This window comes from Maylandia zebra, linkage group LG4 (assembly GCF_041146795.1).
Source record: "Maylandia zebra isolate NMK-2024a linkage group LG4, Mzebra_GT3a, whole genome shotgun sequence".
Classification (NCBI taxonomy): Eukaryota; Metazoa; Chordata; class Actinopteri; order Cichliformes; family Cichlidae; genus Maylandia; species Maylandia zebra.
The window spans coordinates 20890545-20918112 of NC_135170.1; the positions used below are offsets into that span (position 1 = coordinate 20890545).

The window sequence follows — 27568 nt, forward strand, 5'->3', positions numbered from 1 at the left end:
AAGAGACCATTTATGAGCAATAATATTTGGCATAAAAAAAAATCATTCAAGATAAAAACTGTTGAACAATCTTTATTTAGATCAAAAACGCATTGCGCAGTGCATTTTGTGCAGAAGAACCACCATAAAAATGCTTAAACAACCAAAACAAGAAAAGAAAAAAAAAAAGCTGAAAATAAGGCAAAGCTAATGAGCCATAGTAAAAAAAAATTCTACAAATTTTAATCACATGCTGGAGTTTGGTCATAGCTTTTGAGTGTGATAGAAAAATCAGTTATATTTTTGTCAGCTTTGTGAATCAGGTCCATGGAAATCAAAGAAAATTCAAACTGAAAACTGCCCTGAATAACTAATAAATGGCAGTGTGTGCACGCTGGGATGGGACAGCAGTGGAAGAGAAACTGTTATATTGCACTCACACTAAAATATTTGGTCATTAGCAACCATAACAATGGCTCAACATTTGAACTCAGTTTGCTTTGACTAACAGTCATTTCCTTTGGTCCTTCATAGTATTGCTGTGGACATGAGGGAATTATTTACTCACTGAAAATTTTTCTTTATTTGGGTTTATGTGGTAAAACCAGATTCACATTTTAAAGAAGTGTTTGCATAATTGAAGATTTAATAGTAATAGTTTTAAAAAAAATAAAAAGATTAACTTTACCAGCATTCTGAAGCCAGCTGCGATATTCAGCTGCGATATTGCTGAGGTTTTATGTTAAAGCCCCGCTAGCCTTGTTCCTCACAAGGCCCTGCAGTCCAATCAGAGAATACCCAAGCAGTATGTGGAGCAAACCGTTTAATGTGCAGTCTAATGTGGAAAGTGATAGCTGGACAGGGCCCTTGTGGTCTGAACGACTAACTTAAGATGAGGTTTCTGGTGTGAGTCAGTATAGCAGAGGAAAAGGCAGCCATTCGTTTCCAGCGACACTCTGACATCATGTGAGCGGTACTTGAAGAGCCGGAGTGATTTCATTTTGAGTTACCCCGTCTTATGTTTGATCATAAACAGTCAAGCCCAGACTTTAAAAAGCGGTGCTCTCTGTCTGGATGCTGGGGTCTGGGTTCAGGGCTGGGGGGGTGTTAGTGGTAGTAGTGGCGGTGGCAGGCTCTTGACCAGCAGAGCTTTCCCGTTCTTCGTCCTCAATCACCTCAGGAATGATGGCTCTTCCAATCCCCTTTAGAACCAGGCCTCCTTCTGGAAAGGATGTTGAAGGGAACCAATCAGCAAACAAATCAATAAACCAAACCATATATAGACACACAGTTTTAGACCGGGGAGCTCACACTCACACATACAAACACGCACACACAGCAAGACACCAAGGATTGCTCTCATAAATAAATCTATTCTAACCAGCACTACTTGAGTAACTCTTTTTAGTTGGTGTGGCAGTCATGAGAGTTTCCTTGGTGTGTTAATCTTTAAATGCAATGCAAATTATTTAAAAAAAAAAAAAAAAAAAAAAAAAAAAATCTGTTCACACACACACACACACACACTCTCTCTCTGTGTGTGTTAGTAACCACAAATACAAAAAATTGCAAGCATGTTAGTGTTGTTGCAAAGCATAGCTAAAGCCTAGGACAAAAGCACCAAGCCTACATATAAATGTATATGTGCACGCCCACACACGCCACTTTTCTCTCCCCCAGACAGATGCACATGCAGTAGACACAGACCGAGGTTAATGCATCAGCCAATCAGATCCTTACCATTACCTGCCTTACAAAGCTCATCTTACAGGCAGGCCCGCAGCTCAGACATCTGCAATATTTACACATATGCCGTCATGCATCAGATCACCACAGCTCTTTTGTAAGTGTGTGAGCCAAAAATGAGACAGTGAAACCAAAAGCCACTGAGCTAAATATAGCACTGCTCCGAGAAGAAGCTGAAATCACTCAATAACAGAAGTGAATATAGTACCAGCAGACGGCCAGCAAGTGAGTGAGTTCAATAATGGGAATGTCTGCACAAAGAAAATCATTTAAACAAAACCCACACCAAAGAAAGCTTCTATTCTTCAGTAGATCTGGTAACTTCCTTCAAAAACTTGTCTGAATAAACAACAATTGCCTTTTATCTATATTGTTTTCAAAGGTGGAGTGTAACCATGGTGGAAGTGGTCAGATGTTAAGTTAAAATGATACTTCACCATTACTCGGAGGTCATTTTAGCAGATATACATTTCAATATTTGTACTGCACTGTAGTTTTACTTCCCACTTTCACACCATTATAATTCATGATCCCATTGAAATCCATTTTACAACTGCATTACAGTTATTTACATGATCATTTCAGATTAATGATTTATTATGTGGTTTATTATCTGGGGTCGCATCAAATTTATCACCGTACTGTTATTTAATTTGCATATTCTTCTGTACTCTTGTATTTTTTTCTTGGTAGCTCTTCGAATGCACGACCCTTAAGTAGAGTTTTTAAAGTTAACAAAAAATAAATTAATAAATTTAAAAAAATATATATAAAAAAAAAAAAAAAAAATCACATCTTTGCAACCACTGCACTGCAAAAGTGGCCAAATCAACGATTACTCTGTTTAGAGGTTAAAGCTTTGTATGTACACATACAACTTATTTTAGCAATGTTTTTGTTGCAGTAGTTGATTTCTGCCACACTGTATTGCTGACACCATTTAAGTCGATGATGCAAACCTTTGTATTTGTATTTTAGTATAAAATATTTTTAGTATAGTATATTAATTTTATACAAAAAAAAGAAACTGAGACACAGACTGGTTTACCTGTTATGATCTTTGAGGCCGAGTTGCACATGCCATTGCCGCTGTCATTTGCTGCCGGTTGCGGAGGCGGTGGCATGCTGGGACGGGGTTTCGGTTTTGGAGCTGGCCTCGAGGGTCGAGGGAGAGATCCGGAGTGGAAGAGCGGCGGAGTGTCAGGAGGGGTGGGACTGCTAGGGGGAGAGTGCTCTGACTCTCCCTGGGCTTGTTGGGGTGTAGGCGGCTGTGGGGGTGGATGGCTCGGAGCTTGGATTAGGGCATCTTTGCTGTGGACACGACGGGGCGTGATGGGTGGGTGCTGCGGGGAACCGGGTGCTTGGGTGTTACTGAGCTGAGAGGCGAACGGGCTGGCCTGTTTGGGTGGGGCTGGGGCTTGCTTCTTGGTGCCTTCAGAGGAAAACGTACTTATTAAATCTCATTTGCTATATTAAACCACTAAAATAACAGATTTAGATTTCCTCACCTCTGCGGACCATGTGTGGACTAGGCCCTTTGGAGCTTCCCTGAGGGTGTGGGGTTCCTACAGCAAGATGGACCGCTGAACCATTCCTCTGCGGAGGCGGGGTGGACATGTGCTCACGGGCCGGGCTGTGAAAACACCACAGTTCCAATTATTAATCCATTTCCGTGTCATACACCCTTAACATTCAAGGATCAAGTGCGGCACCAGTGCTCATGCATAAAACCAACTGCACACCTTTCCATTCAAAGAATAATTATACTTGATTAGGTTATTACAGAAAGAATGACTCAAAAGGATCGATAAACACACGAAGAAAGCACGGGATGCAAAAATCATGAAAGAAGTCCATTCAGCGGACGGAACAAGTGTTCAGTAATGAGACACATGCATAAAAACAAAGTCTTCAAAGCTTCAAAGTTGTTAAACCACCAAACAGACGAGCAGACAGGAAGGAAAGACAGCTTCTCTTTATAAACAGAAACCGAGAGTTCTGTTGATCATCACAAACAGAGGGCAGGGGGAAAGTTGTGCAAAGCATAACAGTGTTTTTCATTTATTTACATTATTAATTAATGAAGCAGATTTAATACTTGCAGACATTATAGACATTTTTATGCTCATGATTTTTTTGTGACGTCCAGTAAATCAAATTAATCAAATACATGGCAAACAAAGGGTGGCGAGCTCCGGATCGGATGATTGGCTGCAGTGGAGTACCGGTGCTACCTCAGCTCACTCCTTACCTGCTCTCCTCTGTGCTGAGCTGGGTTACAACCTGATGTTGCACTGTGGCTACCTGGACCCCACCAACCAGACCACCACCACCACCACCACCACTGCCAGCAACACTCAAGCCAGGCTGCTCAGCCTCTGAAGGAGGAGGAGGAGGATGGGGTTCGAGCTGTGTAGGAGTCCCGGCTTCCAGAGGGGGTAATGGGGGTTGGAAGGTGGGTGAGGTTAGTGGTGACTGCTTTCTATTTAAGACGCTGGTTCTGCGAGGAGCGGGCTCCGGCTGTTTGTTAACAGGGCTAGGGAGGGGGGGAGAGGGGAGAGTTCAGGAGGGCAAACCACAGGCCATCAGACAAGAGTGAAGGAGCAAGAGACTCAGAGACAGAAGTAAACAAAAACGACAAACAAAAACCCCCTTGAAAGAACCCAGCGAGAGCAGTGAGAGATGTTGTGATGTCGAGACAGAAAGAGACGCCACTTCCTGAGTGGAACGAAACCGGTTCAGAAAGAAGAACCCAAAGAGGACATAAAACCACATGAGTGACCTTTAAAATAGAACAACTTTGAACTGCAACATTAATGCGGCGACAGGTGAAATAGAGGAAAAAAAAAAAAATAGATGACAAAAATGCAAGCCCACGCAAAACATAAAACCAGCAACCTACAGTGCAACCTAAGCTTTAATTGGAAATTAAGGAGATAACACAAGAGTACACAACAGTAACACAAGAGAAATAAAAACTTGAGACATAAATGGATTCCCAAACATTATTAAAAAGGCTTTGTGTTTCATAAATGTTATGGTCATGTTACGGACGAATCTCAGCAAAATATAACTGATTAGCTTAAAACACAACAAATGTAGTGCACAAATCACACAAAGCATCATTTCCCTTATTTCACTTATTAGTAACTGGATTCGTGGGATCTACGTTAGACTGCGGCACAGCCTTGAAGTCTGGACTGGGCAGATCTTCAGTGGGCGTTTCAGTGACCGTGATGGACTCGTTGGCCACGACATAAAGGGCCGACACCGCTGGGCCCCTCGACTCCTGCCTGCTCAGTGTCTTGGGACGGGACGGCAGGGTGAGGGGCAGGCTGAGGCTGAGGTTGGGACGAGACAGGTACCTGTCTTTACGAGGGGTGTGACTGTCCCCGTCCTGCCCCATGCTGCCGGGGCGTTTCCTGTCCAGGATAGGTTCGGGGTCCGGGGTGGGTGGATGGCTGGGCAAGGAGAACATGCCTGACACGTTGAAGTCCACCTCTGGAGGACAGAAGCAAATTAAGCAAATTAAAAATGACCTACAGCTTGCAAGAAGACTGTATACAAAAGATGCACAAAGCCTCTGTGACATCACTCACTGGCCACTTGGAGCCATGATATTTTCAAGAGACGGTAGAGTGTGCTATAATTAGCTGACTCTAGGAGACCGTACAGGTGTATAACTTATACACCTACCAGCTAATAAGTGCCAACCAACACACAAACAGAATACTACAATTTCCCTCACTGAAACTAGAGTAACACACAATAAGCCTTTTTTCTCCAGATGATTTAATTAAAAATACTCAAAACTAGAGTCAAAAGGTCCAGATTAGTCACTCAAGTTAGCAAAATTGAGGACTAGCAGATACCTACAGACTCTGCATCCTTTTCTTTAAGGCTCAGTAAAGTTATTTTAAAAATGCACCCTCTGCTCAGCTGTTACAGAGTAAATTCATTATAGAAACCACAACTGAATAATAGTTGTGGATTTCATCATCATAACAACTTAAAGCTGAGCTTTGATAGTGAACTGGGTAAAATTATCATCGCAAAATCAGCACAAGCATGCTAATTTTAGAATTTGGTTAACAATGTGCTCTGAGCTTCAGCCACATCCTACAGAGCCACTAGCATGGCTACAGACTCTTAGCCTTGCTGGCTAATGTGGAGAGAAACCGTTTCAGCTACTATTCATCAATTTAATGAGCTTCAACATTTTTCAAAGTACCCACTGTCAACCCACAGAGGATGAGCCTGCGCGTTAACATTGTTGCATGAAAACTAAGTGCTGGCAAACTCCACAAATCAACAATGGAAATTTATGCAAATGTTATCTTTTGCAGCAGCACTCAACGGACGCATTACCACACGCTGCAAAGGTTCAGGTAGATTATATCATCGAGAATAAGCACGCCAAACAGCAGACAACAGACAGAGAGAAGGAGAATTATTGCAAATACAACAACAGTGTTTCACCTTCAGGGAAGAACCAGTCAGCGTGTTGGATAATAGGCTCAATGATGGCAAGTACATGCACAGATGTAGCTGCTGCCATCTCTGCCAGCGTCCTGAGTACGAGCACAGAGACGGAGATAAGAACGGGAGGAAGGTCAGTCAGCCTAAGAGAACGACGCGCTTTGCATTTCAGAATGATGACATAAAAGTGAGGTGAACCGTCCACGACATGCTCACCCTTCGGTCTTCGACCACAGCAGGTTAGGCCCCAGGACTATTGCGATGTTGCTGGGAGTCATTTTATTAACATCACTGTCCTGAGCCAGTTTAGCCAAGAACTTCACCAGATACCTGCAACGGAGACACAAACTGCCTTAAAAAAACAAAAATATCTCCAAAATATTTTTCCCACCTTTAATCATACACTGTCCCCAACCTAGTGGGTTTCTGACTCCTCGAGAAAGTTACGGCCTTGCTGTGAATGTGGCCTGAGAGGCTCAACCAGTAAACTGGTTTACTAGAGCATCAAAGTAACATCTGGTACAGTGGTGAAATACGCACCTATTTTTCCATCTACAGTGCTGTGCAAAAGTCTTGAGCCAACCCTCATTTCTAAGTATTTTGCTCTCAAGGAGCCAGATGTTCTTGTCATTTTTTAAATTAATGTTGCGATTTTTTCCACTCATTTTTTTGTTAAGCGTATTAAACCACTTAACTCTGACTCCTGAACCAGCCTGACATAGAAAAAAGGGGAAATAAAGAAGGTGTTTAACTCACAGAAACAACCACTTTTGTGTTTGCACCTAACAAAGAAGCTGTAACTGTAGAGCCAATTTGTTACCAGCAGCCTTTTGAAAAGGCAATTTATTCCCATTGTTTAACCAAAAAGATGATTCTCAAAGAGCTATTTACTTAAAAAAAAAAATCCAGCAGAGTTTTTAGACCTGATGCAGCATCTGAGTGATGCATCTGTCCCATTCATTTGATTCACCTTCTGTCCATTAAAGTCTCATCAGAAATGGTCTCAGTGGAAGTGGGGTGGGTTTCAAGAAGCTTAAAGAAGGCAAACTGGAGGAATATGTGGAGGTATGCCAAATTATACAAGAAATTCACTTAAAAATCCACTGCAAAATCTGTTGTGGTTTGGGGCCCCGCATTTTAGCCTGTGGTGTTTGAGATCTTGCCAAAATTGAATTATGAATACAAAAAAAAAAAAAAAAAAAAAAAAAAAAAGCAAGCACTGTCAGATTTGATCCAACATGCAATACCATCTGAAAAGTGCCCAAATGCCAACGGCTTCATTTTTCCGTATAACAATCATCTCAAACCTGCTGCCAATGCAGGAAAACCACACCTGGATAGAACAAACACAGTGTAACTATGGACTGATCTCTCCAGAGCCTGGACCTCAACACAGACATCATGTTGACAGAACAGAACAAAAGGCAGCCAGCATCAAAAGAAGAGCTTTGAATGTCCTTCAAGAAGTATTCCTGAAGACTACTTAATGGCAAAAAAAAGAATTCTCAGAGAGCACAGACTGAACTGTTCAAGAATAATGATGATATCTTTATCTTTTGCTAATTACAGCTCCAATTTTCCATTTTTCTGGCAATATATAAAGAAATGAGGGATGGCTCAAAATCTGGTGAATTCCTCACATGAATAAACATGTACAAAAAAGGTTACATTTAAAAAACAAACCAAAAAAAACAGCGTTATTTTAAAAAAGAAAAATAATAAGGCTGGCATAAATGATAGTAATTAAAAGAGAGTAATATAGAGTACCTGAAGTTGGCTTTGTGGGCCTTTGGCAAATGGTCACATGTCACCCACAAGGCCTGAAGTCTTTTGTCAGAGTCTAAGGTACTGAAACATTAACAACATTTACTGCAAACATACTTCACATGTATCTAAAGTTTATTAGTGCTGCACAAGTGTTTTACAGGACATTACAGGAGTCGTGTCTTTGTGTGCAGTGTCTTACTTGGAGGCCTGTATCCACTCATCATAAAGGCTAAATGTCATTAGAGGTTCAGGAAGTTCCCTGAGGTAGGACTTGAGAGCTCCTGTGTATCAAAAACAAAATATATGCCATGAGACAAAAACCTGGAGCTGATGTTTTTACTTTCTGTGGATTTGTAGAAGTAGTACCAGCCACGGCATGGGGATCAGAGTAGAAGCCCTCGAGCTGTGAGGTGGAGCAGTCCAGCGCTGCTTTCAACTTTTTCAATTTTGAAGCTCCAGCAGCAATTCTAAATAGACCCTGAAAAGAAAATAAGGGAGAGCAAGGTCACAGCAGTGCCTGGTTACAGGAGGCTGTTTCTCTCCTAAAATTAAAGAAGTGAGTCTGGGTTGGTAACACAAAAGAAGAAGTAATGCAATCGAGTACTGAATGTCTGCAAAAGTAAAGAGAAATGCTTTTGCTACCAACAGAGATGTGACTCTTTCAGGATGAGCACCAGACGGATGCACAGCAAGAAGAGGTTTGTTTCCATTTAGAAATGTCTTGAATCGTACTTCATGGGGAGTCTAGTGATACCGTTTCATTTCAAGAGTGCAACAGCGATCATACTAATGGGTAACAGATGCCTGTGTGTGCGCACACACAGAGGTTTTATTCCCACAGGACAAAGACTGGCTAACCTCAAGTTGGCTGCAGATGTTTCCAGACTTTACATGCCATCATTTTTAAAACGCAGTCCACATGACCCACATGTCCTTCCAGTTCAAACACACAGGAGGTTTATGGGTACAAATTTAATCCAAATTCTGGTCAATTAACCCTCAACTTTGCCCTACTTTAGCAAAGTCTCCAATTTTCTTCTTCCATCTCTCCATCCGTACCTCCTCCTTCATGCCGGTCTCAAGCAGCATCATGACGCAGGCCTCAATCGGCAGAGCGATCTCACGGTTGGTCCTTTTCAGATGCTCCTCCAGCGCCGTGCCAAATGCCGGCTTCTCTATCCAGGAATCTAGGTGAGACAAGCATCGGCAATGTTCTGCGTTGGCACTCGTTTCACTAACTGTCTGCAGTTAACTTCATGGCTTTCAACAACTTTTATATAGTTCTACAGCTGACAACAGAAATACCACATTCTTTATTTAGACTTTTAAAAGAAGTCTTTGCAGGTATGTTTGTGTGATACGATTGCTCTTTTGTCATGTGCATGAAAACATGTAAAAAGCCAACTTGAAATCCAGTTATCCTGGCTTTCATCTGGATAAATCTGGGCCAAACAAATAAATCTATAATCAGATTACATCAGAAAGCTGATTCTAAGGTTCATATAAACACACTTAAAAAAACAACCCCAAAAAACCCTCTAATGTGACGATGTAATTGTAGTGAGTCGTTTCACTATGTTGCAATAAGCAGTGCACTTCGCAAATGAGATAAAAGCTTCTTGTCATAAACGCACACACACACACACACACACACACACACACACCCCCCCCCCCCCCCCCGTCTGTGATATATACCAGCCAATAAGACAGAAAACCTGCAAAATTTATAACAGCACACCCTGCTAAGGGACCACAAAATAAACAATTATAATGTGAAGTCCTTTGTGAGAACTGTTAAGCAGGATGACAAGCCACTCTTTATTTCTCTAACCCTAAACCAGCAGATCAGCAACAAAAAGAAGAAGCAAAGTTTAAGTGTTTATGTTATTTACATGTTTAATAATATGTTTTGTGTCTTATTGTTCACCTTGCTGTGTCTGGATGGTGGGTATAACTACTTCCAGAGCTGCCAGAGACCTCCTGTGGTACTCTGCCTGGGTCTCTAATAACTGTTATACAGAAACACACACACAAAATCACATACACCAAATCTAATGTGAACATAGTACTTGGTTATCACACATCGCCTAGTAACTGTTACAGTGGAACGTTCCATATTTGCATTTCCATTACCAGTAAACTGAGGTGCACTCACCATCACATAATAGCGTGCATAGTCTCCCTCTTTAGAAGCAAAGTTGTACAAGTCTGCAGAGAGCTGGTCCTGCATGAAATGACAAAAGAATGACGTGTATGGTAAACAATGAGAAACTGTTCACGAAGACATGGATATGACAAAGCTATGAGCTTTAATTACTCGGTCCAAAAATGTGCATAGCATCAGTGTCCTGATTTAGTCCCCCTTATAAAGCCTTCTTTGTTCAGCCAGTTCATCAAATATGATCCTAACCTTATGCAGCAAGGCTCATGGGAAAGAGTCGACATGAAATCTACCTTGCATATTTCTACTTTATTGAGTGCCTCATCCATCTCGTCTTTGAGCGAGTCAACTTTAGCTGCCATGGCTGGATTGGTGGACTTGGTCGCCTGTAACCACCTGCAGAACAAAGGATTATTTAAGTAACCATGTTAGTGGAAACATTTGAAAGATTGGAGCCATACAAAGACTATTAATTAAAAAACAATTTTAAAAAATTGTTATCAGGCTGTGTGGAAATGTACCGTGTTTTAGCAGAGTCATAATCGAGAACCAGCTTAGCAAGCTGCTTTCTCTGTTTCAGTATGTTGGGAATCTCTACCTGTGAGAGAAACAAGAGGAACCATGAGAACGACATGACTACACATGCACTGCAAAAGGTATAATGAGCACTTTTGAGCAATTTTCCTGTGAGAACCTTGTGTCAATTTTAAAGATACAGAATAGCAATGAACCCAAAACAGTGCTAAAGGCATCGTTGAATTTGGTACAAACACAAAGTTCAGCTTGATGTCTCTGCTGCTGGGTCTTTGTTTTTAAAATATAGTGCATGATTTTAAAGGGATTAAAAGGAAGAAGCCAATCAATGGTTGTATGCATGAGCTTTTACCTCTGCCAGCTGGTTGAGAGGATCCAGAATGTCTTTCTCCATCTGCATTTCATGCTGCAGCAGCTCAAAAGCCAACTTGCCCTCGGCTTCGCCACACACATCCATCATCTTGCTGTTCACGTGCACAGAGACATATATGCAAATATCCCAGTTATCACTACTTTTCCTCACAGCGAGTAAAACATATGTAAAGAGCTTCAGCTAGATCCCACATCCCATTTTTATTTAAATACTTTTACACTGATCTTGATAAACACTTACTTGTTCACCAATTTTTCCCATTTAAAGGTGATATTTTCAACTTAAACGATGCTGAAACTGGTCTTTCGATGGAAACTCACCCAATCATACTCTCTTCTCCAAGCTGACTGCCGCCCTCCTGCATGGTCTGGGACAGCCCGGTCAAGGGCAGCTTTTTCTGAATGAATGAATGAATGAAAGAATGAATGAATGAAAGAATGAATGAATGAATGAATGAATGAAAGAATGAAAGAAAGCAGCTCAGTCTACTTAATAACGTTCACTTCATTGACATGTTTTCTTTTCTGATTTGGATCAGACTCAAATTAGTTGCACAAACACCAAAATACCAAATACGTCATATATTTAACTTAAATATGAATTTGCGAAAAGGGGGATATAAAGGCAGGTCTTACAGCATCAAGGAAACATGTAGACAACCCCCTCCCCAATTCAGCTTAGCTTCAGCTCATTTTTTTTCTCCCCTTCATTATCTATACCCTGCCTGCTGTGGCTCTACCCAACAGTTTAAGGACAACTGATCCAACCACGTTGGCTTATCTGTTAATTTCACTTTGCCTGCAGGAGTGCCAAACACTGCACCATCAAGATGACTTAATTTAGAAAAGTAATCAAAGTATGACAACGTAACAGGGATTCCTTCAGAGTTGCGTCAGTTTTATTGGCCTTTGGGCTGGGTCTGCTAAATGGTGATAGTGAAGCTGGAAGGAGAGTCTCTGTCATATCTATGTGTTACATAAGAAAAACACATGATAGCAGGGCCCTAGTTCAGAATGGCTGTCACAGTGATTCATCCTAATTATGCTCTTGTAAATGAAGCCATATCCAAAGTGTGGCATGTTGCTAACATGATGGGATGAAAAAGTGAAAATGAAAAAGCTAAATGATGGAATGAATCTGACAGAGAAAAAAAAAAGAAAAGGTGCCTCTTACATGTCTCTTCTCTGTGTCTGTGCCCAGCTGACCTTGCAGACAGGAAACCAGCCTCTTGTGCGTGTTGTGAGACACCAAACGAACCAGCTCCAGCCGCCTCTCGATCTGTGGGCACACACAAAAAAAAGAAGAAAAAAAAACAAAAAACAAAAGATAAAATGCAGTGTTATCAAATTAGAACAAGCAAAACAGGTCTACCGTGGAAGAGATCAGCTAACTGATTTAAACAAGGATGAAGGAAATAAGTGTAATGGACCGTTTAACCTTCCTGTTCAGCAGAAACAACACAGGTGAGGGCTACAAATCAAAATACAGATGCTGCACATGCACACATTCATCTCGCATATTTCCCACCCTGCTAGTGTTTTTGAAATATGACGGCAGTTGTAGGTTGTTTGTCCAATTCTGTTACATGGCGTGCAGCTCTGACAGCCAGATGGAAGGAATCAGAGTCAAGAGCAAGTCTTTACCGACAACAGGAAGCGAGAGATGCTATCAAAGAAAGCAGATGCATCAGTCTAACTGCAGGCCTGAGCTACTGGTAATGGAGGGCATCAAGCACACTTTCCCAGTGGTTTTCGATGTCTTTGTTTCTCTTTCACTCACATTTCCATGACCCCCTATAGCATGCTATACGTTTTGTAGCTTGACAAAACGGTTTAATTTTAAGAGGCTTGAAGCCAGCAACAACAATTCCACATTCTGCCCTCGTTTGCTGTCTGCTCCCAACTGATTTGACTAATTTTCTCTACGGTGGCCCTGAGTGCACAGGACACAAGTGAGCCAAGAAAAACACAATCACCAAATACGACAGCATGTGCAACATTTGGATAAAAATGCTGAAAATTAAGACAACAGTGATCTGCAACTACAAAGAACATAGCAGGATAACCAACACATATTTACACTTTGAGTTGACAGTAATCTTGTATTTTATTGCTTCATTTTTCCAGCACCAGGGTGGGACTGTGGCCTTTGGTAACTGAGTCACCAAGAAAAAACTATCATGTCCCACAAATCAGGTTGAGAGTTCCTCTGTAGCCAGACACTTTATATCGATGGGCTGATGGAGACTGTGGTTTGTGGGTATCGAGGCTGTCAGGTCACTTGGTGAAGACCTTACAAAAAAAATACACTTTTGAAGTTGTATTTGGGCGTGGCAAGACCCAAATATGATACGCTAGATTTTCTTATGCTGTATATTTTCTTATGCTGTATATTTTCTTGTGCCTTTTTCCTATTAGTATTTGGTTTTGGTCTTGTCAGCGTTACTGAGCGATGACCTCGAGTCTAAAAATGGGGCGGCCTGTGATCGAGTGTGAACCAGATGGGATGCAAATTAGCGCCTCCAAGTCTGTTGGTTCTCAGCTGGCAAAGGATAGAGTGATCGCTCCAAGTGGAGGAGTTTATTTATCTTGGGGTCTTGTTAAGACTTGTTCAGTTGCAGTGATACAGATGCCGTACCTGTCTGTTGTGGTGAAGAGAGAGTCCCAGCTGATTTATTGATCGATCAATGTTCACACCTTCACCTATTGTCACATACTCTGGGAAATGACCAAGAATCTTACTTGATTGTGGATACAAGTGGCGGAAATGAGTTTCCACTGAAGGGTGGCCGGGCTCACTCCAACTTGCGAATTATATTTCTGCGCCAGATCTATGTCGAAACTTACACCACAACCAGAACCCCATTTTAGCCCTACGCCACAACCTTCTAAGTAACCTTATGTGCCCATCCCGAGAACTGTGACTACGCATCGGCTCGACACACTCCACAAAACACTTGGGTTGCGTGGAATGTTGCCGTGTGGGGATAAAAGGAGTTTTTTGTTACTACACAAGTTAGGATGCAAATTTCCCACAGAAGTCTAAATAAAGCTTTATAGATGAGGTGAGAAGTTCAGAGTAGAAAAGGAGACAGCTAAAGTAGTTCAGGCATCTGACCAGGATGTCTCCTGGGTGAGGTGTTCCAGGCATGTCCCACTGGGAAGAACCAGGACACAGCGGAGAGATTACATCTCTCAGTTGGCTTGGGAACGCCTTGGTATCCCCCGTGTAGAGGTTAGGACGTAAATCTCCCACAGACAAATACACATTTGCCTTCAATACATTTTCTGGAAAATCTGCTTAGAAACTTGTAGTGGATACAATTTTATTATTACAGTTACTATTACAATTACTATTATTAGTGATTAACAAACATAAAAGGAGAACTTTACAAATCTTGGTATAGATAACTGGCCCAATAACTCTCTACTGTCAGACTGTCCTCAAATGCACCACCAGTGCAGAGTTTCAGGTACCTATAGTGACGTTGTGAGAATTACTGTGCTCTGCTGAGTTTTTAGTTCCTGACTCTTCCAGATGTGGGTTTGAAAAGTCTGCTAAAGATGGCAATTATAGAGAGAATTTACTCTGTAAATGATCAGCAGTTATGTGAAGTAAAAAAAAATAATCTGCTGAAGCTTGCATAATCACCAACATGGTCTGCCATAAGTATCCACTTCCTCTTCCTGTTTCAGTATAAACATTTAACTGCAGCGCTAGATCTGAGAGCTGCTCATTTGCTGTCTGATCCCATCTTCTTCCTTCGTTTTCATCCTCCCAAATTCACTGATCTCCTTGCCCTGTTTGAGTCTCTCCCATACACTCGTACAGCTTTACTCCACCCTCCCTTTACTCTGCTCCTCCTTTCCTGCAGCTGTTGCAGCATGCCAAACCACATCTGGACTTGGCTTCCTTGCCTGGATCCAATTGATTCACTCACTATTCAGCTGATTCCAGTTCAATTGCATCCAGACTTCCAACACTTTTGGCCAGAAAGGAAGAAAAAGACCTGAGTGACTGCAAAGTGGGCGGTATTGTGGACTGAAAAGACTGGATAATCACAGTACTAGTGTTATTAGAGCATTTGGTTCTATTTATTGACTTCTTTTTTGTGAGAGCACACCAAAATAAACTGGGGACAGACTTCAAGATATTCTACAAGCTTGTCTATAAAATACTTTGTCATAAACTGCAAAGTGTTTTTTCACAAAAACCCCACAAACTTTTCTTTTGCTTGATCAGAACTAGAGATGGCAGAATACCACTTTTTTTTTTATGTCCGATACCGATATGAATCCGATATAGTGTGTTTTTTAATCACTAAAACTGTGTTTTTTAATATCTTGCTGCTTTTTGTATAAGTTCATACTCAAGTTAAACAAAACCCCCAAAAAACACTAAAGCTATTCTGTTATACCTGTATGCAAAAAATACACTGCACCCAAAATATTTCATAGTTCAGCAATACTGATCAATCTAATAAACTTAAACCTACTCAATCCTTCCTATTCTGGTATTTTAAAGAGTAAGCAACCTAACCAATAGGGTTCTAAAACTCCTAGCAAAGAAAAAAATAAAATAAAATAATAATATAGGGAACCACCCACCCTCCACCTCATGTTGCTTAATTGACGTAATCAACTTTAATTTGATGCAGGTTGGGGGGGAAAATGCACAGAAATTAATTATTTTTCAAGAATAATTAAATAGATTCAATATCTTTCTTCAACAGAATTGCAGACTGCACAGATCGTACCTTCCCAAAGGATAAAGTACTATAGCTTACTAGGGTATATTAGACTTAATAGTTACTATATACAGTAATGGACTTCTATACATTTTACATCAGATTAAAACTTTGGGTGTAAGATTCGGCTAAACTTTGCTAGATCCGCCCCTGCACAGTTACCAGCCGTGAGCTACGTAGGAAAGGATCCTGCTGTAGAAAGTAATATTAAATAAATTCTAACAAGGTTATCAAGGTTAAACGTGCTGATGTTGTTAAGCCGCTGGTTTCCTTTTTCTGGCGCGAAGTGGGCGATAAACAAACAAGAGAGACGGACTCGCGACAGAAAAGCCGATCAGCTGATCATTGATCAGTTTCATGATTGAAGTAGCAGCAGGAGAGGGAGGGAGAAGAGGCACTCCTCCATATATCGGTTGTTAAGCTTAACGTGGGAATGCTTTACAAACATTCAGAGATGAACTTACACACTTGCTTTACTTCTCTCTGGGATAACTTCCTCGGAGATGAAATGCCGCATTGCTAGAGAGGCTACAAATACACACAGCCGCTCTATCACGTGACGCATACTGCTGCAACGTGCTACGGTTATGAGCCGAGTTATGCCATGTCGCAAGTTTTGTGAGGTGCTTTTTGATATTTAATGGATTGGATTACATTTTTTATTTCTCTCCGATATCCGATCCAGTAATTTACGTCAGTATCGGACCGATACGTAATATTGGATTGGTCCATCTCTAATCAGAACTGAGAGAATATGAGAGGAAGTTGCTAAGATTCCCTACAGCACAGAAAAGGCATCAAGGACAGCAGATATGGGATTTATTAATTCAGATATGATGGTGGTGGGTTGCAAATTGACTTACACAGTATATTGGAATTAAATGGAGGTTTCAGTAGCATGCCTAAGTCATCAAGTGGTAAAGTTGGAATTGTTGGAATTACAAAGGGGGACAAAGTGTTTTCATACAGCCCTCTGAAGTCTTTTTATAAATAAATGAGATGTGCATATCTTTAACTCTTTATAGTGGTAATACAGCAGAGACAAGCTATGTGCGGGCTGGAACCGTATTAAAATAATAAATGGTGTGGTAACAAAATCTAATAAGTTTGTCTCAGGGTTTAAACTTGTAGGATCATCAGGAAGAGCCACCATTAAGGAAACAGAGAGATTCCAAGTATAAGAGTTGGGAAAAAAAGAAAAAAAAAAAAAAGATAGGAACACTCCCTGATCATAGGCAGAAACAAGACCACACACAGACAATTAACACAACAGAAATGAGCACTTCCACTCTCCAGTTACTTGCTGTCCAAAGGTTTACAGTCCTACAGTCTACTTGCCAACTTTTCCCCCCTAAACAGCAATGAAATCAGAATAGAGAGAGCTGACAACCTCTGACCTTCCATAACAAAAAAAATAAAATAAAACATGGAACATTTAGTGAGTCACACAGGATGCAGTCATGTTTTCTGGATTGGACTGAATGGCTGGTTAACTGCCGGCTGGCAGGTGACGCTGTGGCTGACCTTGTTGGCAGGCCGGTTTACTATTCGACGGGCCGATGACTGAGCCGAATTGAGACTTTAATGCAAAAACAAAACAAAGTGTCATGTTTGACTGAAAGGAGTAGTCTCACAAGTTATGTGAGAAAAACGTGTCTGTCCTTTAAATGTGTCTGTAAGTAACTGGTTTTGTTTACATTAGACTGGAAATATGACAAAGTGATAAGACAGTTTTCCTCCAGCATTTAGCTTGTGATGAAATAGTAAAGGAGTTGTTTAAAATTTAGTTGTTTTTTTTTTATCCCAAGATAAGACAACCGGCTGGAGAACTCTCTACAGAGACTCCTGAGTTTTGTTTTTCCTCACCAGCCGTTTCACTGGTAGCCACTTGCTTGTTACACATTATCAATTATCAGTCCATCATGCCCTCATATCAATTTGGTACTTAGGCATGGGTCCAGCTCTAGCCTTGCTCACTAGTGTGAGATCAGGCAGCAGAGATACAATCCAGTCTGACAGCCGCCTCAACTCCCCCTCTGAAGCAGGACGTGTCCAAACAAGATGAATGCCTTAGCCAATGCAAACGACTATGGAAAAATGGAAAAGACTAGAAGTCATATAGAGTCAAATTTCAATTTGAACTTCTCAGGGAAGGCAATTGTGGAAGAGTGTGGGGAGGGGGAAAGGAAAACTTATTCTCTCTCTGTTCATGTTTGGAAAGAGGGGAAAAAAATAAAACTTTTCCAGGCAGTGTGATTAAATTACAATGGCGATACTGATTCACTGCTATGTGAATCAGTAGTGCAGCAGCTACACACTGTATGGAGATGACTAAACAGGCAGCAAATCTGAAAACAGATTCTTTGCGTGTATACGAGGTCTTCGTTATTTGCAAAAAAGAACAGATTCTGACATGAGTTTTCCACTATGCTCGTCGTTTGCCAATTACATTCCTTACTGAGAGCCGGAGCTTAAGGAATTCCCAACGCAGCAGAAAGCTCCTGTCACTCTGTTATTTGATGTCTTTGCCAATCATGGTTTATCCATAACAAAAACACCATCTTCCATCATAAGTGAGTTCTATGAGTGCACAGGGCACCCTAGGTCGCAGGTTGATGATCAATCAGAAATGCGTCTTATGCACTACTTTGTGTGAATGGGGTTCAGCGGTCAGCTGCTATCATAGAACTATGACTTCCTTGACTGAATGGGGGTTGGTGAGTCTTTTCCCCCATCAAGCCTTCATCTTTACCTTCTTCCACAAAAGTTGCTTTCTTCCCTGAACATGATTTATTCCTCTCAGTTTGTCATATTTATTCACACCATTTTCCCAACAGTGATCTCACAGTTTCACTAGCCAGAGCTTCCCCATCCCCCTCCGCCACACAGCGCTACAGTGGACATCAAGTATAATTTCAAGATAACAGAGAATCGCCAGAGCTTGCCTTGAGTGGAAAACCATAAGGCGCTTCTGCTGTGCCAAACCCTTGAGCTGGCTAGGCAATGCTGAATGAAAGACTAGCCAGTAAAGTTTTAATGGCAGCAGTTATACTCCGAGATTGCATACAGATTTGGCATCAACAAGGCGCAAAGGCACGATTGCTTTAACAGAACTTTTGCGAGGAGCTTGTAAGTCTTCTGATAACTTCCGTATTTTACTCTACCAGAAAATTATATCTAAACAAGCCAGTTTTACATGCAGACATAAAATAAGCTATGGTTAGGCAGTGAACAGGACATCTTTCATAGGTGGCAGATACCCAGTCCCAGTGTAAACATATTTTATCGTGTGCTGTGGGAAAAACCTGAACTGTTATAGGGGTTCAACAATAAAGTCCAGTGAGGCCCTGGAGTTTACTGGACTAACAGATTTGAGGAAAATTAAATGTGAAGTCATATTAAGAAACTGCCTTCAGAATGACATTTATTCTTCATGGTATACGTTTAACTAGGGGCTGGAAACATTTCTGAGAGATTTTGTTCCATATTTACATGATAGCATCACACAGTTTTGTCACATGTAAATCAATGATGCGAATCTCCTGTTTCACCACATCCCAAAGGTGCTTTATTGAATTGAGATCTGGTGACTGCATAATTCATTGTCATGTATAAGAAACTAGATGATTTAAGCTTTGTGACACAGCTATCCTGCTGTTATCCTGCTGGAAGCAGCCAACAGGACATGGATACGCTATGGTGTTACGCATATGGACTCAAAGCGTGCCAAGAAAATATCCTCCACACCATTACACCATCACCAGGAGCCTGAACTGTTAATACAAGGCAGGATGGATAGAGCCTCAGTTTCAGTTAGCTCATAGGAGGAGCGGCACACAAGTGTGGTTTGCTGCTGTAGCCCATTTGTTTCAAGGTTTGACGTTTTGTGTGTTGAGATGATTTTCTGCATAGCTTGGGCGTAATGAGTGGTTGAGTTAATGTTGCCTATGAAACATCATGCAGACAAATTCACTGCATTTAAGCACTGTTACATTTTTTCTAAATAAAGAAGGTTGCATTGACTTTCAGGTAGGCTTGGCAGCAAGGTTACTATAGTTACATATAACTAAACTAAAAATTTAAACTAGATGTGAAAACATAATCATTTAGACTCTGGATGTTTACAGTACTATAGCACATTATGGATCAACACTAAAACTAATAAAAATTAAAGTAAAACTAAACATTTTCAAACTGATGAAAATGAAAACTAGAAAAAAAACTAATAAGAAAATACAAAACTATTATAACTCTGCTTGGTAGCCATTTAACTGATGGACTAAAAAAAAGCATTCAGTCGTGTCACATCCTGAAGGTGTTTTTGTACATGTGCATAAACTTGAGTTTGCTGAAATAAGCAGCTGCACCAGTATATAGGTCTCTTAAACCACAGATGTGAGAAAACTTTCTATGACATTTAGACTTTGTATTTATTATTCTTCTACCCGGTTACCACCATTAAAAACAGCATTGTTCACATTTGAGGATAAATGCTTATCACCTGCCCACCCCTCATTAGACTGCCAAATGGAATTTTTTAAAGATAATAAAAACTATTGGACGTAAAGTCCCTTTAAATAAGAGAAGATAAGATTTACCTGCAGGAGGTCATCGCTCAGGACCTCAGTTTTTTCAGCCCTGTGAAGAGAAACAAAGGCCAGTGGTCAAAGACTGAGGACATACAGAACACACCCGTGTCCTACAGCAATACAGGTGAGACACGAAAAGCTTGCACAAGAGAGTTATTATTGCATTTTACGACTATCCGGCATTGCCTTCATTTTTTCCTCAGGCTTCACTGTAGTAAAAACAGGTGTACCTCCTTCACGCAGTGTCATTGCAGGCATGTTAACCTGACTGGCCTGTTATCAGCTGAGCTTGGGTTTTTCCTCTCCTTTTTCTCCTGGTGGTTTTGGTGAAATATGAGACTAGTGATGCTGACATTATATGCACTTGTACTTATTTATGTATAGTGCATTTATTGCTTTTTGTGTACAGCTCTCTATTGCTAAATAAACTCTGGGACTCTACAGACCACCAAAGTTGAGCACAATCTCCAGCACAACCAGTCTGCAGTTTGCACTCTGTGCTGTATGCCTGCAGTAAGTGAACAGAATAAGCTGAAATCTACAATCAGTTGTTATAATGATATACTTATTTGCTACTATTGGTACCCCCAGGCAGTGGATGGCAGCCCCTCCCCGAGCCTGGTTCTGCTGGAGGTTTCTTCTAGTTAAAAGAGAGTTCTTCCTTCCCACTGTCACCAAGAGTTTGTTCATAGAAGGTTGTGTGATTGTAGGGTCTTTACGTTGCACTATAAAACCACCTTGACTGGATTGTTTTTGTAAATTAGCACTATACAAATTAAAACTGAACTGGATTTGTACAACCATGTTGAACATCGATGCATAAATGTAATGCTGATCCCCCTCCTGGTCTAAAAAACACACTTCCCCAGGTGTCATCTGCACCGTGTTTGTTATGGCAACACGTAAAGGTGTGCCTTTTTCTATGAAGTGAGGAGGAAGTTGCCAGGTGGCCTGTTGATTTCTGAAACACACCAAATACATGCTGAACTGTCGTAGAGTCTGTGGAAAATATTATGGCACAACAGCTCTCCCACATTTCTAGGAAATGCTGACAAAAAGCCAAACCCTTTAAACATCAGCAACTGTTCTTTAGCCATTTGATTTACATCTCGCTCAGCTGGTGAGATTGTCAAAGGAGTGATTGGTTTCCCCGTCAATAAATCCATCAACACATACACAGATGTTGTGTATTTATGCACAAATCTCTGAAGGCCTGTCCCCACCCTCTAACAGCACCAGCCAAGAAACACACAGTAGATTTACACCTTGCAGGGGATAAAATAATCCGCTCACATGCAAGAATTATTACCCAATACTGACGTGGGACACAAAAATAAGATTTTCACATTACACTCTCAAAATGCAGTACAAGCTTACCTCACTCATGCCTGAAATACTCTCACTGTTTAGCGAAACTGCTTGTGGTGGCTGTCTGCTGTCTCGAGCTCAGATCACAAATAAGACCAATTCACATTGGTAAAACTTTGCAAAGCATAAAATGAATAAGTAATTTTTTGAATGATTCTGAAGACAACTTTTACTCTGAGCTGCTAATTATGCTGTTCAGTACTCCATATGCAGTCTCTCAGATATTAGTGCGAGAGTCTGTGGAAGATTAAAATGTGAGGCATTACAGTGGATCACAGCAGAAGAGTCCTGAGTTCAAACCCGAGTAAGCCCTTCTTGTGAGAAGTTTGCACGTTCTCCCTGTGCTTGTGTAGGAAGATTAGTCTATGGTAATGCCCAGGACCGTCTTGCAAAGCAGTGACTCTAGAATGAAGCTGTGTGAGTGAATGTGCTCAATAAGACCAGAAAAAGTACCTGATATATGCCTCTCCATTTTCCATTTAATTAAATATCTCTAGGGTCTGGATGATGGGACACACCTCAACGTGTACTTGTCAAAGCATCCTAATGAGGACCAGTCTGAGATTTAAAACCAATGCAGTCAGGACATTTTGAAAAAGTGGGGACCTTTTGGTTAGTCCTTACATCTCATCTCTTTAAAGGCCTGCTTGAGGGTGAAGAACTGGTTTTAATGTTATATTTATGTTACGATTAGCGTGAGGGTCAGTCAGTGTCTTCACAAAGATATTTACGCAAATGTGTGCATTTTTCTTGCCAATTTATTCCACATAGTCAGCATCAGATGTCCTAGCTACAAAATGGTTTTACCCAAACAAAGAAGAAACTGATTTAAAATAGAATATAGACAAATGGATACAAGTCACTGACTCCAATGTATTAAGTAAACAGAAACTGAAGACAAGCCATTTATTAACATAATGCAGCTAGAATACCTCCACATGGATCCATATGACGTCATTAAACATTAGGCTTTACAGGCTTGTCTCTGAAGGAAAAAGCTGCATGAGCAATCTTTAGATTCCTATCAACACGGAATTAGAATCGATTGAACTGGAGTGGAGTGCAGCTTGGCTCTAGCCAGAAGCTACTGTTCTTAAAAAAACCGACAGCTGGAGCCGGACCTTGGAAAAAAAAAAAAAAAAAAGGTGAAGGACAACTGTAACTGTAAAACATGCACCTGTAGGAAAACTGACCAAAACAAACACACAAAATCTTAAAAGCTGCTCGCAAAGATGGATCATATCATGTTTCACTGACTCAGTTTTGGTAAAGGACACTGTGTAAGCATGTCCTATAAAAACACGCTACCCTGCCATCTTCTACCGCAATGCAACTACATCTAAATTGAATCGCTTCCTCTTATTATTCACATGCAAATGAAATCTGGCTTCCTCTTTTATAAAAAACGACTTTGTGGCTGCATGGCGGCCCGAACCCTGCCATGCCTCTGCTGTCAACAGCTACATAAATGCTTACTCCACAAAAACTAAAAACCTGTGTGTGTGTGTGTGTCCAGCCTTTCCTGGGCCAAACAGAAAACCACAAATCATCACAAACTCTCACGCGGGTGGACACAGATTCACTGGTTTATGATCTAGATCTTCACAGCCAGCTTAATTTCAATTCTGTCAAATTGTATTTGGAGCATTTATTAGCAGGAAAACCTTTTTTTGTTTTACCCCCGAGCTCGAGACAGAGATCTAATCTAGACCTTTATAACTTCACTTGATGGATTATGATGTGTGATCATGTGTAGCATAAAGACTGGGGGGGGGGGGGGGGGGGGGGTGTAACATTTAACCTTAATTTAACTTGAGTGCTTTCTGTGATTTTTTTTTTTTTTTTTTTGTTTATTTTCTAGCTCCCACCCACTCTTACTTAAGCTGTGGTATTAATGGCACCCGAGGATTTCTTGCATGTTAAACTCGCCCAGCAGTAATCCAGAGTGGGTGTGGGCAAGCAAACTATTTTGCCTTTCAGTATGCAAGCTGTCATCCTGCCTTCTCAGTTGAGTTTTACTGCTCTTACACAACAACATGTGGAGTCATGTATGCAAGGAATCCAAGGCCAGCACCTGCAGGGTATCACTTGGAAACTAATCGACAGCAGTCTGGTTAATTAATACAGCAACAAATGGAGACACTGAATCAGAGACACAGGAAGAAGGATGGTATACGTAGTTTGCCCTATCAACACCCATCAGGTAACATGCGTGTGAGCACATCCTACCCTGTAACTGAACATATACCTGCACATGTGAGTACATAGTGCAGTAAAAGGTGGGGTCATTCTTGGGTCCACAGAAGGGCAAGGGGGACTGTTGACAGACTTAATTAAATAGGTGTTGATGACAAAAGTGAATTCAGAATCGAGGCCTTCTTCAAGTACACTAAAAGAGTGCAATATAGAGAGCAAATAGAAATATTTGTATTTATCTGTTTAGCATATATTTAAGTCTCTCCATCCCTTACAGTGATGCCTCTTTATTAATATTTGCCACTGTTGTTTTATTGTTTGCGGTTTGTATGTTTTGATAGTATCACATGCATCCTAAGCAGGGCTTCTCTATTTAAAATAAGACATACTTTCATTGCCTCCATTTGAGCCATTAATTTATTAAAGGCAATAGCTGTGATAGTACATGAACTGTTACAGCAGATTAGATGAGAGCCGTTTGTTCTCATCTAAAATTGGTTTTATGTTCAATAGATTATACAGTCTAAAAGAACATTTGATTATAAGGTTATTAATAAGGATTTTAAAAAAATCTGTTGTAGCCATTTATCCATTGAATCCACTTACTTAATGCTAGTAAATTTAAATGTTTTCCCAAAGTTACAGCCACATACTTTTAAACCAAATCTGGAAAATCTACTTTTCAAACTTCTTGTATTTTTTGAAACAAACAAACAAACAAACAAACAAACAAACAAACAAAACATTGTTCTGGTATCTGGACAAGCTTTGTGTGCTTCTGACACAATTTCACTGCAATCTAAACCTTTAGAAATTCTCCAGATTTTTTTAATCACACAAAATCGTGGTCAGCCCCTCCGACACCGCCCACAATAAAAATCAGCCAGATGACAACAGGGAGACATAAATTAGAAGCGCTGGCCTAACACAATAATGTATGACATCACGTTGCAACAATGTTATGTAGCCTACCTTCCAACAGTCTGGTTGGCAAGTTGCTTCATACGATTAAACTGCTTCTTCATGTTGCAAGTCTCGTGAGCTTCTTCCTACAAGTCCGTAAAAAGTTTGCGGCACCAACGAACGCTGTCGATCATCCACCAAAAAAAAAAGAAAAAAAAAGTTGCGCTACGTCGCAGCCATTGTGCTACCAAGACCTGACTTCCGACCGCTTTTAGTCACAAAAACTGAACAGTTTTCCTGGTTGAACCCGGTGACATCGGCCGTTACCGTTAAGACGCGCAGGGAAGTGAGCAGAAACAGCGGCGGACGACCTTCAGGGTCCCCATTGCCAAGAATGTCAGCGCTCCTGTTAGACTGGCTGATTTCTCTACTACAGCTGTGATAGGAAGGAGGAAGTGCTTTTACTTCCCGCACTGGAAGCCGCATGGGCCCCGTGGTGACATGTGATACCTTAACATGAAAAAAAAAAAAGACTTTGGTCATTGCAAAGTCACATGTTTTAACGTGGGGATGAATTCTTCAGAATAAATATCAGAGTTTTAAATCGGGGGTGATTGTCAAGTAATGACAAATCAGAGAAACGTGACAGAAACTCATAAATGCAGTAGTATGTATTGTAGTGTGGTGCCAAAATATATTTTTTTAAAAACGTGGTTGTGATGCACGTGAAAGCCATTAAGAATTAATTAACAATAGCAGAAACCTATACAACTTTAACCGCTGCTTCTGGATCAGTCCGGGTCACTGCTCACCCGGATTGTGACTAACTGTCTGATTTCAGATCAGTTCGTCACCAACCAGCACAGAGTTTTCCGGAGTGATCTGCCGCCACCTTGTGCCTGTCACGCAAAGGCTTTGTTCAGCAGTTCTTCACCGATCAGTTTCATTATTAGACTCATATGGGCACGACTGCCTGTCTGGGTGTTGGGGGATTAATGTGAATGAATGGTAGTCAAGGCGGTTGTAATTCTCCCAGGTATAACCTTGTTAAAGAGCTCATAACTCTCTTAGCACCACCCCACCTTGATTATATTAGAAGGGCTGTTGATGGTCATTCCTGCTTGAGGAGCAATCATTTTACGGGAACTGTAGACCCTGTTTGTCACAGCAATGACTGGTAGGGACTATATGATCCCAATAAATTACAGCAAGCACGCAATCATTCCTGTGTGCCCTGAGCTGAAAACTTGTCAAACTCTGTTAAAGGTACTTTAAATGTGGTCATCTGCTGTTAAAGAACAACTAGTGCCATAAATAGTTTCTATGTATAAACTGTGATGTACTGCTGTGGGGAAAATGACCTTTTTTAAAATCAGTTACTGGACTAAATTATCTTTAATTAATTATTCTGTGGGGTTTATTCTTGTAAACCTGCCCTTTCACTTTTGCTACTATCCTTCTACCACAATTCATCCTCACAAATCATCACCATCCTACCTGCACTCTTTTCTTCTGTCTTTGCTTTGGATGGTTGATTCCAGGTATTTAAACTCATTTACCTTCACTGTCTGCCTTTCACGCACACACACACACACGCACACATGTATTCTTTCCATCTCACTTTTGCTGACATGCAGGCTGACACCTATCCTATAAATACAAATAGTTCTAATAATTGTAATAAACTATAAGAAACCTTAAGAAACTGCAAACTACTCAGCATTACTGTTTGAGTTGCTTTTCCTGTTGCCATGTGCACGATAGCTTCAGTTCTCCTCTGTGACACAGGAACTTTTTCATCTTAATGAATGACTGAGCTGTGCCGTGTCATGAAATTTAAGTGAACTTAAGTGATCCAAGGTAAACACTGTGCTCTGAGAAGACACGTAAGAAATTTGACCTTCAGGGGGAAAGAAAAACAGACAAGTCTGAACTTTTCATTTTCAGGTAATACGTCATCTCTGCATTCAGTGCCCTTACATCCTGCTTTGTCCTAATCTTCCCCTGTCATGAAAAAAAGGTAATAAAGAAACCTAATCAGCAAATACATTACACATTTACCTTAGCGAGTGCTCTCTCGCAATGTCAGGGCATGTTGTAAATATGCCTTCTTGCCGACATATTTATAGAAAAAAAAGTCAGTTAAGCATCATTGCCAGATAATCTGACAAAGACAAAAGGAAAAGAACAAAAAAGGACACAAGAAAAAAAAGTAGAAAGTTCATTATGAGTAAAAAAAAAAGCCAAACAAGTAACACTGGTAGTTTTATGACTAACACTAAATGTGATGACAGAGACTGGGCAAAACAACTTTTCTTTCCTATACAATAAAATTAGACGTTTTTCACATTAGTAAAGGTGTGTGTGTTTGTGTAAAGTTTTTGCATTCTCTCACTGGCAGTGTTGGAGACAAAACAGTACAACGCTTCACACTGCAGTAGGTTTAATTTCAAATCAGAGTTACAGCTGATGATGGAACTCAGTTCACCAGCCTCTTCTTCAAATACAAAGAAAAACATGTTGTTTATCTGGAGATTAGGTTGGTATTTGTGTGTTAGACTGTATCTGCAATTTTATTTCAGCTTCAAATTACCAAGAGCGCGATAGAAAGTAATGTTCAACCAGATGCTGGAATGATGGCAATAAGACACAACTTTATAAAAGCTCTCAGACTGATGCCCTTTGTATTTTTTTTATTAAAGCTTTGGTCAGAATTTGATTATTTC

The 27568-nt window shown here is 40.7% G+C and overlaps 1 protein-coding gene across 6 annotated transcripts; it reads right to left on the minus strand.

Annotated features, from left to right (window-relative positions):
- Positions 1 to 56: 56 nt before the first annotated feature.
- Positions 57 to 25323, minus strand: arhgap17b (Rho GTPase activating protein 17b). 6 transcript variants are annotated; one of them, XM_004558341.5, is made up of 21 exons: positions 25170 to 25322; positions 24912 to 25025; positions 20385 to 20424; positions 12213 to 12317; positions 11360 to 11436; positions 11019 to 11130; positions 10654 to 10730; positions 10426 to 10528; positions 10127 to 10195; positions 9899 to 9980; positions 9031 to 9158; positions 8338 to 8449; positions 8171 to 8252; positions 7972 to 8052; positions 6421 to 6534; positions 6205 to 6296; positions 5091 to 5226; positions 3977 to 4261; positions 3234 to 3358; positions 2774 to 3157; positions 57 to 1201 (listed from the first exon to the last, which is right to left on the minus strand). In XM_004558341.5, exons 2-21 carry the CDS (start codon positions 24962 to 24964, stop codon positions 1029 to 1031), a joined length of 2430 nt encoding a protein of 809 aa, XP_004558398.3. In that variant the 5' UTR covers positions 24965 to 25025; positions 25170 to 25322; the 3' UTR covers positions 57 to 1028. The 6 variants fall into 6 exon arrangements, with proteins under 6 accessions (XP_004558398.3, XP_076739253.1, XP_004558402.1 ...); XM_004558343.5 differs by adding an exon at positions 1720 to 1771 and having other exon boundaries at positions 1062 to 1201; positions 24912 to 25323; XM_004558344.5 differs by adding an exon at positions 1726 to 1771 and having other exon boundaries at positions 1068 to 1201; positions 24912 to 25323.
- Positions 25324 to 27568: the final 2245 nt, after the last annotated feature.

What these genes read in the sequence shown, in the direction of transcription:
- arhgap17b (XM_004558341.5), bottom strand. Translation starts at nt 24,964, where the DNA reads ATGAAGAAGCAGTTTAATCGTATGAAGCAACTTGCCAACCAGACTGTT. An exon ending in TATGACTCTGCTAAAACACG is followed by an intron (nt 10,529 to 10,653) that starts GTACATTTCCAC and finishes TTTGTTCTGCAG; the next exon opens with GTGGTTACAGGCGACCAAGT. An exon ending in TGACTGGTTCTTCCCTGAAG is followed by an intron (nt 5,227 to 6,204) that starts GTGAAACACTGT and finishes TCTGTCCTCCAG; the next exon opens with AGGTGGACTTCAACGTGTCA.